Source organism: Dipteris shenzhenensis, chromosome 13 (genome assembly GCF_047967505.1).
Source record: "Dipteris shenzhenensis isolate YYH24624 ecotype China chromosome 13, Dip_SZ_1.0, whole genome shotgun sequence".
Lineage (NCBI taxonomy): Eukaryota > Viridiplantae > Streptophyta > Polypodiopsida > Gleicheniales > Dipteridaceae > Dipteris > Dipteris shenzhenensis.
In genome coordinates this window covers 50,997,316-51,009,761 of record NC_141608.1, presented here as the reverse complement: position 1 = coordinate 51,009,761, position 12,446 = coordinate 50,997,316, and the positions used below count along the sequence as shown (strand labels likewise).

Sequence of the window (12,446 nt, the reverse complement as noted above, 5' to 3'; positions counted from 1 at the left end):
GACCCCCTAGGGGTTTGTTTCACGTGCCCGCTTCCTCTCCTAGTCCCTGCACCTGTCATGGGCTGCTTCTGGCGCCGTCTCCCCTTGCTCCGACCTCTCATCTTCTCTTTCACGCCCTATTTTCTCTCCTTTTCGGTGCTGCTTGCTGTGGTCTGTCTAAACCCTTATCCATAGTGTTCTCCCTTTCTCTGGCTATATAGGTCCTTATCGACAAGATCATTCTTGCTTCCTTCACGTCTCTCTCTCTCTCTCTCTCTCTCTCTCTCTCTCTCTTTCCCCCCCCTTCCTTGCTGCTATTCTATAATCTGCTCTATCCCCTTTTCTACAATACAGGTTCTACAATTTGTTTTTTGGAAGGATTTAGCAAGAGGTCCATTATCCATCTGAGAGGTTGGGAGTGTTGAAAGCCCAAATAGGTAGGAAAGAGAGTAAGATAATGCAGTAATATTCCACTCCAAATGGACTATCTGTATAGAATGTCAATGTATGTGTGCTCGAGATCGAGGACATTAGGTGTTGCTAGTTATATGAATGTCATGATCTCTTGAGTGCTAAACATTTAGGCATACATCGTACCTTGGATTTGGTTAGTAGGTGTGCCAAAAATAAGTACGTACTTAGAAGCGCCCCCCCCCCCCAAAAAAAAAAACAACACACACACACACGGATGCCTATGTATATTTGTGTGTGTGCGTGCGTGGTGGTGGTGAGGAGCTGCAGGTCGAGCTATGGTGGTCTGAGCTGCATTCCCCCAATGTCCCTCTTGGGTTGTCTGCTGGAGCCCGTGCCCTCTGCTGCGAAGTTGTCTGTGCAGTTAAACCTCTGCTGCTGCAACCTTATATCAGACCCCCTAGGGGTTTGTTTTACCTTCCCGCTGCCTCTCCTAGTCCCTGTGCCTGTCACGGGCTGTTTCTGGCACCATCTCCCCTTGCTCCACCCTCTCATCTCCTCTTTTCACACCCTATTTTCTCTCCTTTCCATCGCTGCTTGCTGTGGGTGTGAATCTGCATGTGTGTGTGTGTGGTTTTTCCAGCCTTGAAATCCTTTATCCATAGTGTTCACCCTTTCTCTGGCTTTTGCATCTGCATTTTCTGCTCTTTCATTTTGTTCTCACCTAATCTAGCTTTCTCGCCAGTCATATACCCTTTTACTTGCTGTTTTGACAGCCCTTGCCTCTTGTCCATAAGGTTTTAGTTTCTACTTCAGAATTTCAGACTATAAGTTTCAAGATGGCTGATACTGAGTTTGAGAAGAGTTATAACATAGATAGTGCTTCGAGGATGATCCTGTTCACCCAGCTGGTTTTTTGATGTGATGCATGAGGGTATTGAAGATGCCAGAAAAGAATGGATAGTGTCCCCACTGTTAGGTTGAGGAAATAGTGGATCCGGTCAGAGAATATGCTAAGAATGCTGTTATTATTTTGTCCGGGGTCAAATCCTTGTTGTAGATGATGTGCGCAATTGGTTGACCAGTACTGTGGGGGGTTGTTTTTCCAGAAGGTGCACTATTGAGCTTGTTGGGTGCGGGCAGCAATGGAATGAAGGGAGCAAACAACAAGCTGAAGGAACTGAGTGTATTTCCAATGGATAAAGAAGAAAGAACAAAGAGTGACCAATATTTGCTCCCAAAGTCAACTGGTTAACTAAGGACTAAAATTTCTGAAGAACTACCAGGGCTAAGTGCTTACAAACCCCCCGTCCATGGTATGGTTAAAGTGTCCTGGATACATCTCAAGTATACTTGGAAACTATATCACGGTTACACATGATGGATATAGTAACCTATGATAGGACAAGGAGATCAACATCATGTAGTAAATGGTACCATGTGTAAGGCATGTCAAAAAGCCTCAAAGTTAGGTCGTGGTAGAGCCTTCGTGAAGAGATCTGCTAATTTATCCTTCCTACGAACGTGGGACAACTGTATGTCTCTAGCTGGTAGTGGCTCTCGAACATAATGATAGTGTACCTCATTGTGCTTCGTATGCGCATGAAACATGGGATTATGTGCAACTACCAAAACACTCTGGCTGTCAGTGTAGATGATATAGAAGTATTTTGGATGACAAGGAGATCTAAAAGCAACTTGCGTAGCGCCAAACATACTCTATTTTAGCTGTGAAGGCTGCCCTGTATTCAGCCTCACAACTAAAAGTAGCCGCTATAGGTTGCTTCTTGCTGGCAGCTGAACCAAGATATGCATGAAGAGCCGTGCACGACACATGGGTGTCATAACAACCTGCCCAATCACTATCTGTGAAAGCATGCAAAACCATTGAATACTGATCCCATAGAAGAGTCCTACATGCTCAATTGGGAAACAACATACTGTAGATCAGTCCTGGTATGACATAAGTAAATAAGGCAGCCCGCATCGTGCTGGTAAAGAGCGGCATGAAATGGGGCACTCCCATCATTGGAGGAGAAACAGAAGTTAGGTTCCAATGGAGTAGAAACTGGTTTACAATCTTCAAATTGAAAGCGGTGCAAGAGCTGTCCAATGTATTTGGATTTACTCATCATTATGCCCCCCTTAACAAGCAAACTGGATGCCTAAATAGTAGTGCAACCTGCCCATATCTGACATTGCGAATGACCTCTGCAAATCTGCCTTGAAATCTGCAATTTTCTGTGTATCAGGCCCAATGACAAGCATGCCATCCACATAGAAAATTAAATAAAAAATTCTGATTCACTCTTTCGGACATAAAGAGTGGCCTCTGTAGGGCTGTTCTAAAATCCAAGGTATAGCAAAAAAGAATGTATCATGCCTACGGTGCTTGCTTCAAACATAGAGGGCCTTTTTTAGCCAGCATATCTGATTTTCGGGTGACATAGGCCTCTTCTATGAAGGAAAGCGGTCTTAATGTCCAGCTGGTGTACCTCCCAATGCTTATGGGATGCAAGAGCAATGACGTACTGAATGGTTGTAATGCATGAAGTGGGATCTAATGTCTTCTCAAAGTCAATGCCATGTTGCTTGTCATAGCCTTTTGCAACAAGGCGGGCTTTGGTCAACATTGCCATCAACTTTGTGTTTCAACTTGTACACCGATTTAGTGCCTATGGCATTCTTGTTGGCAAGCAAGTCACACAACTCCCAAGTGCCATTAGCATGAATAAAATCAATTTAGCTCTCATGGCTTGCATCCATTCATTGTTTGTAGATACATCTCGGTGACATAGAGGTTCCTTATTACAAGCAATAGCAATCAATGCAACATTAAGTAAATTGCCTTGCATCTTTCTTTGTGCACCTTTGGTGTGAGCAGCCAAGGGCTGGGCTTGCTTGCTGTCCAGTAGAGTATCCAACCGCTCTTTTCTGTCGTCTCATGACATCCCTCTCCTCTTCAACTTGTTGGGTGTGGGAAGTAATGGAAACGGAGTGGAATGGAAGGGAGCAAACAACAACAGCTGAAGCAAACATGAGTACTTGCAAATGTATAATGAAAATGTACAAAGGGGTGGCCTATAGGGCCCTGAAGTCAACCATATGGTTGATCAACCTAAGGGTTGACTGAGTCCTAAGACTAAGGCCATACTAGGGCAAGTGCTAACAAACTCCCCTCCATGGTATGGCTGAAGTATCTTGGATACATCTCAAGTATACCTGGAAACTATATTATGGTTGCACATATTTGTCCAAGATGAATATAGCAACCTATGATAGTACGGGGAGATCAAATCACGTAACAAATGGTGCTAAGTGTAGGCATGTCGAAAAGCCTCAAACTTGGGCCGTGGTGGAGCCTTCGTGAAGAGATTTGCTAAGTTGTCCTTCGTGGGAACATATGACAATTGTATGTCTCCAGTTGATAGTCGCTCTCGAACATAATGATAATGAACCTTAATGTGCCAAAGCACTCTGGGCGTCAGTGTAGATGGTAATAGAAGCTGGCTGGCTGATGTCAAGATGTACGAGTAGCTTACGGAGCCAGACACATTCTACATAGCCGTGAAGGCTGCCTTGTATTTTGCTTCACTACTACTGGAAGTAGCAACTGTAGGTTGCTTTTTGTTGAACCATGAAATTCATGAAGATCCAAGCATGAAACATTTGCCACTGTGAGACACTCTTGTGTCATAACAACTTGCCTAGTCACTATCCGTGAAAGCATGCAAGACCAGTGGAGACTCCTCACCATAGAACAGTCCCAAATTTTGTGTGGCCGTTCAAGTAATGGAAGACCCGCTTCACTGCTTGCCAATTCCGTGTACTGGGCATGTGCATGTACTTGCTCAACTGGGAGATGGCATACTGGAGATCAGGCCAAGTATGACATAAATAAATAAGGCAGCCCACAGCCTGCTGATAAAGGGTGGCATCAAAGGGTGCACTCCCATCCTCGGAGGAGAAACGAAAGCTAGGCTCCAATGGTGTAGAAACTGGCTTGCAATCTGCAATCTGGAAGCAGTCTAAGAGCTGTTCAATGTACTTGGATTGACTCATCATTATAGCCTCTTCAACATATGCAAACTGGATGCCCAAGTAATAGTGCAACCGGCCTATATCTGCCATGGCAAAAGATTTTTGCAAAGCTGCCTTGAAATCTGCAATTTTCTGCGAGTCTAGCCTAGCGATGAGCATGTCATCCACATATAGAATCAAAATCAGAAATTCTGATTCACTCTTCCGGACATAAAGTCCGGACATAAAGAGCAGCCTCCGTAGGGCTGTTCTAAAACCCAAGGCACAACAAAAAAGAATGTATCTTGGCATACCATGCGCGTGGTGCCTGCTGTGAACCATAAGGGCCTTTTTAAGCAGGCAAACCTGATTTTCAGAACCTTTTTTCTCAAAGGCAGGAGGCTGGGTGACATAGACCTCTTCATGTAAATCACCATGCTAACCTTTTACAACAAGGCGAGCTTTGTAGCGATCAACATTGGCATCAGCTTTTTGCTTCAATTTGTAAACCCACTTTGTGCCGATGGCACGCTTGCGTGCAAGAAAATTACACAAGTCACATGTGCCATTTGCTTGAATGGAATCAAGTTCAGCTCTCATGGCCTGCATCCATTCATGACTTTTAAATGCATCTTTGTGACATCGAGGCTCCTCGTTATAGGAAGTGGCAATCAAAGCTACACCCCAAAAATTGCCTTGCATCTATTTGTGCGCACCTCTAGTGCCGGCAGGCAAAGGCTCAGCTTGCTTGCTGTCCCTGAGGGTATCCAAAATCCAATGAGGGACTGATTTTTGCTATCTCATGACAGCCCTCTCCTCTTGAACTGCTTGCTTTGTGAGAGAGGAGCAGACAAGAAGGAAGCAAGAGAACTAGAGAGCAAAACATAGAGTGTGCAATAAATAAGATGAAAGGAAAGAAGAGTGGAGGTGGTTTTGTCTAAGTGACAAAGCCACACTAACCCACTAACTATGGTTAGGGGAAAAAACCTCTAGTGAGGGAAAAGTGCCCCTTACTTATGGATTACATTGGTACTGCCTAGAATATGTCAATAATTCTAACACCCCCTTGCAGTGCCATTGTGATGATGTACAAGGAAGTGATCAATCACCAAAAGGAGATAAGTTCAAGGCACTGCGAAATGCCTCAAACTTCTCACGTGGAAGTGCTTTGGTGAAGATGTCTACAACATTGTCATGTGTTGACACATAGATCATACTGATCTCTCCTGCATGCAACTTCTCTTTGACATAATGATAATGAATCTCAATGTGTTTCGTGCGAGCATGAAACACATGATTCTTTGCCATTGCTATAGCACTCTGACTATCAGTGAGAATTGGAGAAGGACCCTTCAATGAGAGATGAAGATTAGCAAACAAACGACGCAGCCAAACACATTCAACTGTCGCTGTGAAAGCTGCCCTGTACTCAGCTTCACATGAGGAAGTAGCCACAGTAGATTGTTTCTTGCTCAGCCAAGAAATGCAGGCTTTGCCCAAAAAGAAACAATTACCACTTGTGGACTGCCTAGTGTCATAGTCTCCAGCTCAATCTGAGTCACTGTAAGCATGCATCTGCAAGTCACCCCCCTTGGGAAACATCAAGCCATAAGATTATGTGCCTTGCAAGTAACGAAAGATGCGTTTTACAGCCTGCCAATGTGTTGTCTTTGGGCTGTGCATATACTTGCTCACATGAGATACTGCATACTGAATATCGGGCCGTGTATTGCACAAATAAATGAGGCATCAAACAACCTGGCTGTAAAGTGTGGCATCCACTGATTCACCTGCATCATACATAGTAAGCTTCAGCCTTGGCTCCATGGGAGTGGCTGTAGGCTTACAATCTTGCATGCATCTGCCAGTCAATCCCCCTGGGAAACATCAAGCCTTAAGACTTTGCGCCTTGCAAGTAACGAAAGATACGTTTTACAGCCTGCCAATGTGTTGTCTTTGGGCATGTTGAATCTATCCAAGAGATTTTGCACATACTTGGATTGAGACATAACGATGCCACGCTTGTCTTATATGAACTGGATCCCCAAATAGAAATTTAACATGCCTAAATCTGTCATATCAAATTCAGCTTTCAATTCAGCCTTGAAATCTGCAATTATTTCCTCATTTGACCCTATGAGTAGCATGTCATCTACATGAAGAATGGTGACTAAAATATCCCCCCCATTCTTCTTGAGGTAGAGGGTGCTCTTAGTTGGACTATTATGCAGTCCCTTGCTGGCCAAGAAGGCATCAATCTTGGCATACCATGCATGTGGGGCTTGTTTCAATCCACAACATCCCATGTCTGGTTTTTCTCAATGGACTGCAATTCATTGTGCATGGCTTTCATCTAGTGCACGTTATTCTTGTCTTCTTCATAAGTATCAGATTCTTCCTCATCAAGAAGAGTACCTGCATAAGCTGATTCAACAAAAAGAGACCCCCGTTCGTGCCTTGCTGCACTACGAGTCCTGCCAGGAAAATGTGCCTCAAGTCTACTCTCCCTAAGAGTTTGTAGTAGCCAGTTTGGAACTGTTTTTGCTGCATGTATCTCTTGAATCTCTTGCCTGACAGCATCATCCACTGCTTGTGGAGGAACAAAATCAGTAGGTGGCTGAATCGGGGCATGTGGAATAGGAGGCTGCTGCTGTAAATGCTGATTTTCAGCATGAGTATCAGCTGGGGATCCAAAGGCAATGGAAAGGAACCCCTCAAAAACATCATCTGAAGAAGCTGGAGTAGTGAATTCAGCATGTGTATGGGCTGAATTCTCTGAAAATATTTAATCTCTACTCACAAAAATCTTGCGTGTGGCAGGATTGTAGAGACGATAGCCTTTGCTTTCTGCACTATACCCAACAAAGATACACTTTAATGCCTTATTTGACAACTTATGTCGAAACTCCACAGGCACGTGGGCATATGCAACACTTCCAAAGACACGAAAGTGATCCACTGTCTTCCATGTCAAGCCTCGTTGGGAGTGATTGTCCTCAAATCCTTTGTGGGAGCCCAATTCAAAACATAATTGGCACACATGAGCCCTTCGAGCCAGAATCAAAGGCAACTTTTTGCTAGTGGGCATGCATCTATCCATCTCCATGAGAGTTCTATTTTTTCGCTCAGCTTTGCCATTTTGCTGAGGGGTAAGCCTCACTGTAAGCTGATGTGTGATGCCTTTCTCCTTCAAAAGTGCCTTAAATTCATGAGACCCCCCTTTGTCAGTGCGTAGTGTATGCATCTTGAGTCTTGTCTCATTTTCAACCTTGGCCACAAAGTGTTTGAAATGCATAAACAGGTTTGATTATTTCTTCAAGCCATAGACCCAAGTGTAATTTGTGTGACTAGTCATCTATAAATGTGACATAATATAGATAACCACCCAAAGCAGGTGTCCTTATGGGACCGCATACATCACTCTGTATGAGCTGTAATTTTCGGACAGCTCGTACTGCACCATCCTTTTTTAAGGAAAATCTTGCATCTTACCGAGGATGCACCCTTCATAGGCATGAGGAGGAGGTGATTCCAAAGGAGGAAGTGCATGAACCATAGCATGCTTCTGAAGTGTCATCAAGCTGCCATAGCTCATGTGTCCATATTTGGCATGCCATAACTCCGCATTCTGCATGGCAATAGTGGGAGTGGTTACTGCAAGTGCAAGATTGGATCTTTTCTCATAAACATCAAGCTGAAAAAGACCCTGATACAAGTGCCAGACAACATCAAAGCATAGTTAAAAGTCAAGAAAACCTTTTTCCTAATCATTTTCTTTGTCTTGGACCACACACTGGTCATCTTGAAAGATGACTTGAAACCCTCCTCGATTGAGCGAGGACACTGAAAGTAAATTCTTCTTGATACCAGGCACATAAAGAACATCATAATTTTGAAATTTGGCCATCCGTGGAGGTAAATACAATCTCACCCACTCCACAAACTGAATAGGAAGAATTATTAGCACAAGTCACCTTCTTTTCAGCATGCAGAGATGCAAAAAGACACTTCTTGGTAGTGACGTGTTTGGATCACCACTATCAAAATACCATGTGTTCAGTGTCTCCTTGACACTGAAAGTGCATGCATCCTTCGAAGGGTTATAGCTGCAAGTCAGGAAAGCATAAGAGTCATCCTCAAGAGTGGCTGTAGTATCTGGACCAGCCACTTGAAAATCTGAAAAGTAAGACAAAAAAGGCATAATCCTCTTCCACAAAGTTGTCTGTAACATCAGCTCCTTCATGTGCATGAGGGGATGATGCATCTGAGACAGCCATACCCGAATCCTTTTTCTTTTCCTTTGCTATTCTCTTCTTGCATTCACCAATGTAGTGACCCGGCTTCTTGCAGTAGTGACAAATACCCTTCTTCTTTGGCTTCTCTGCATCACCTTTAGCCTTGTGAGAGGGCTGTCCGAAATCAGCTTTATGCTGATGTGTAGGCTGATTTGCATGTTGTTTTGGCTGCCCTTTCCCTTTTGGCCTGAATTTTGAAAGCATGGCATGCTCGACAGCCCATGTGGTCATGTTCTTCCTAGTTTGCTCCTCCTGCAAACAAGAGTCCTACCAACTCGTGAAAAGAGCCACCCCCCCTCAATGACAAATTCAGCGAGGTATGAAAACCGATTTACGACTCAGGAAGAGAATTTAGAGTGGTGGTAATCATCTCTGAATCAAGAATTATCTCATCTATATTCAGCAATTGTTCCCTCAAATCCTGAAGCTTGGTGAGGTGATCATTCATTGTGTCACCCTTATCCATATGTGTGTGAGATAGAGACCCTGGCATCATTTCTGGCTGCAAACATACTCTCCAAAATATCCAAAGCTGCCTTCGATGTCTTGCATGACCGAATGTGCGGAATGATAAACCTTTTGACAGAAAGGGAGATAGCTGAAAGTGCTAGTGCATCACGTGAATCCCACCTTTTCTGATCCTGTGTAGGAGCCACCGCTGCAGCAGCTGCTGCACCTACCACTTGTCCTTCGTCCTGCAGGCACCTTGAGCTTGTCCTCTACCCCTCCCTCCACCTTGTTGAGGAGGAGTGGCAGGTGCAACCACATTCTCTGGGCGTGGCTCATCCCCATTGACATAGTCCCATAAGTGTTTGCCAAGTAGGATATTGCGAACCATAAAACTCCATAGGGAGTAGTTGGTACCATCCAACTTATCCTTCTGTGTGAGGACACTAAAAACCTCATTAGGGTTGTTCTGAGCCATATCTTCCATATAAAACAAAAAATGCAGCAAAATCTGACAATTAAAGATGCACAACCAAGGGGGGCAGGCAGTCAATGGAGGCTGTCCTACCCTTCGGTTTCTGATCATCCTTTGTCCTTTTCCTCTTGTTACTGGAGGATGCAAGGACATATAAAAGGAGGATGAGGTAGTTATTGAGGATAAAGTGCAGGAGGAAGAGAGATGAAATGGAGGGAAGTGGGCATAAAAGAGAAAGGAAAGGAGAGAGGGTGGGGAGTCAAGCACAAAAGTAAAAAATGAAGTAGGCACATATGATAAAATTCAGGAAGGAAAGATCGTTATTTTCCAATTGGGCTCAGCAAAGTGCTCAGGGGCTGAGCTGTTTCTTGAGAATCTGCACAAAGCTAAAGAGAGTGATAGCAAAGTGGACGAAAGGATAATGTAGAAAATGGAGAACAGCTGAATGGGTTGATGTTCTTGTCACTCTCTTATGCTCTATTTTTACGTCTTATAGCTTCTTTATATCACAACCAATTTTTTCTATAGGATGCTTGCATTGGAAGGCTGCGCCTGTCATATTGTTCTTCATGGCATCTAATGAACTCTCTTATGTTGTTTTTCACAGTTCAAGATGGCAAATGAAGGATCAATCGAAAAATTTGGAGCTCAGCAAGAGTTGATCGAGGCGATGTCTTATAGAATGCACCTGGACAAGAGTGTAGGGCTGATTGGCAAAATCTTATTTGGATACAAGCAAGGAGAGAGTGCAATGAATGCAGTAAGATCAGCAGGGAAGCCTTTGGTTGATGACTGGGCCTGTTTGAAATCCATGGTGAGCTTCAGTCTAAGACCATTAATCTTTTGATGTCATTCATGCATGAAGGGCAGCTTTTATCCATATTTGGGTCAAACTGAAATCTAAAGATTTGTCCTCAGGTCCGAACCTTTGAGTCACATTGTGGATCTCTTACCGAGTATGGCATGAAGCACATGCGGGTGTTCGCCAATATTTGCAATGCTGGAATCAAGTCCAGCACCTTTGTAGAGGCCGCCTTCGAGGTTTGTGCTGGAAGCAAAATGTCGGGGGCTTTGAACCCTTTTGAGATAGGCTTCAGTGCTTAAAGCATCACTGGAAATTTGTTTATGGGCATCATTGACGTGAACAAGGTTTGTGTATATATTTTCGTTCTGTAAATTATGAGTAAATAGGCCATCTGTAAGAACTTTTAGCCAGGCTCTCTATATTAAGATATAGCTTTACAAGAATTGTGATTTCATATAAACAGTGAACATAAGGGTTGACGAACAGTGAACATAAAGAGTTGACAAACAGTGATTGTAATAATAAAAATTATATAATTTAATGAACAGATGATGTTCGTGATGTTGAAGTGACAAACAAAAGTGCCTGTAAGGAGATGCTCTGTTTGGATTTTGGTACTTTCACCTAAGATGGGCTAACTTTATATTCTCTTTTTTATTAAAAACCTCCCAGGATAACCAGCTTTATGATCATGCTTAGGGTTTTACAACATGTTGCTCTACCAGCTGTCTTTTCTAAGTTTTTTAATGAGAAGTTATTGGGAGAGGACCAAAGAGAACTCATCTTCACAACTGAGAGAGAGAGGAGGTTAGCCTTGTCTTCATGTGCTAGCCTTCATTCTGTCTTCATTTCCTGATTTTGGCAAAAACTCAGAATGAAGACATTTATGAATGTGGGTATGTGGATGTTGTAAGAACATAATAGTCTGGACTGGCTGCTGTGTGCTGAATAATGTTGATGAAAATGTAACAGCAGATGAAGTTCATGGTTCTAAACCTAGTAGGCAATTATCAGAGGTTTCGTAGCTGCATTATTTATCCTGCATTTACATTATGAGGTTTGGGTGTCGCTAGGTTCATCTAGATATATAACATTTTGCTTGGGGCTGTCACCTAATGGATAAGTTAATTACTACAATTGGTTTGTATGTTGCTCTGAAAACTCCATAACCATCATGTCACCTAAGGCTTGTAGATGGAGACCCCCCTGGACAATACTCATTTTCAAAGAAATGAGAGCTTGCAGAAATGACCTATTTTTTAGACATCTTAGTCAGTCAATGGTCAGCAAGCCTCTGTCAGAGGGGAGCTACAATTAGGCTTTTGATTCTGAAGGTATTGCGTTTCATGTCTTTCCTTTTGCTTATTTCTATTTCCTATTTGGGATGTTGTCGTTTTGCTTGGGTAACCATTAATAGTTTTTAGCCCCTGGTATGGCCTTGAAGGGTAGTTAGTGTGCTAGTGTGCACTATTGTGCATTATTAGTTCATCTGAATAAAGTCAACCTCATAACTTAATTTTTACCCCATGGGTTAACTAGGCGAGGGCTTTAAGGTTAGTGCTCAAAGTGATGTTCCATCACTTGAGTTGTACATCTTCTTGCACTCTTGTGCTGCGCAGCAATAACTAACACAGCTCGTTTTTGGCTTGCTTGCTTTGTTTTCTGCTCCATGGCTTCCACACAAAGCCTTCGGTGGCGTATCAAAACAGAGTTCCAGTCCTGGAGGAGCAAAGCCATGCTAATTGAAGTGCCTCTATCTTAGCTGATGAGTCTTTTGCTACCCATCATGACGGTAATGCAAAAACAAGAAAGCCTAGTGGAAACCAAAGCACAAAGGTGGAAGTACTTTGCACGCCAACAAAAATTTAGAAAAGAAATAGAAGATATGCAATTATTGTATGAAATCAAGGCATGATATCTTTGAATGCCAAGAGCGCATAGGATCAGAGAAGCAGTCTAGCCTTATAGTTACTTGATGCTTCCTCTTCTCATGAGCATGTTCTTGGTTTATCTG

The 12,446-nt window shown here is 43.2% G+C and overlaps 1 protein-coding gene across 2 annotated transcripts in view; it reads left to right on the top strand.

Annotated features, from left to right (window-relative positions):
- LOC147895545 (vacuolar-processing enzyme beta-isozyme-like) overlaps positions 1-11,143 on the top strand; it is a 44,463-nt gene extending 33,320 nt beyond the window's left edge. For both annotated transcript variants that reach the window (XM_087383277.1, XM_087383278.1), the window contains 2 exons: positions 10,235-10,441; positions 10,546-11,143. In XM_087383277.1, coding sequence (XP_087239403.1) covers positions 10,235-10,441; positions 10,546-10,731 — 393 coding nt within the window. In that variant the 3' untranslated portion in view covers positions 10,732-11,143. The remainder of the gene's footprint in view (positions 1-10,234; positions 10,442-10,545) is intronic.
- Positions 11,144-12,446: the final 1,303 nt, after the last annotated feature.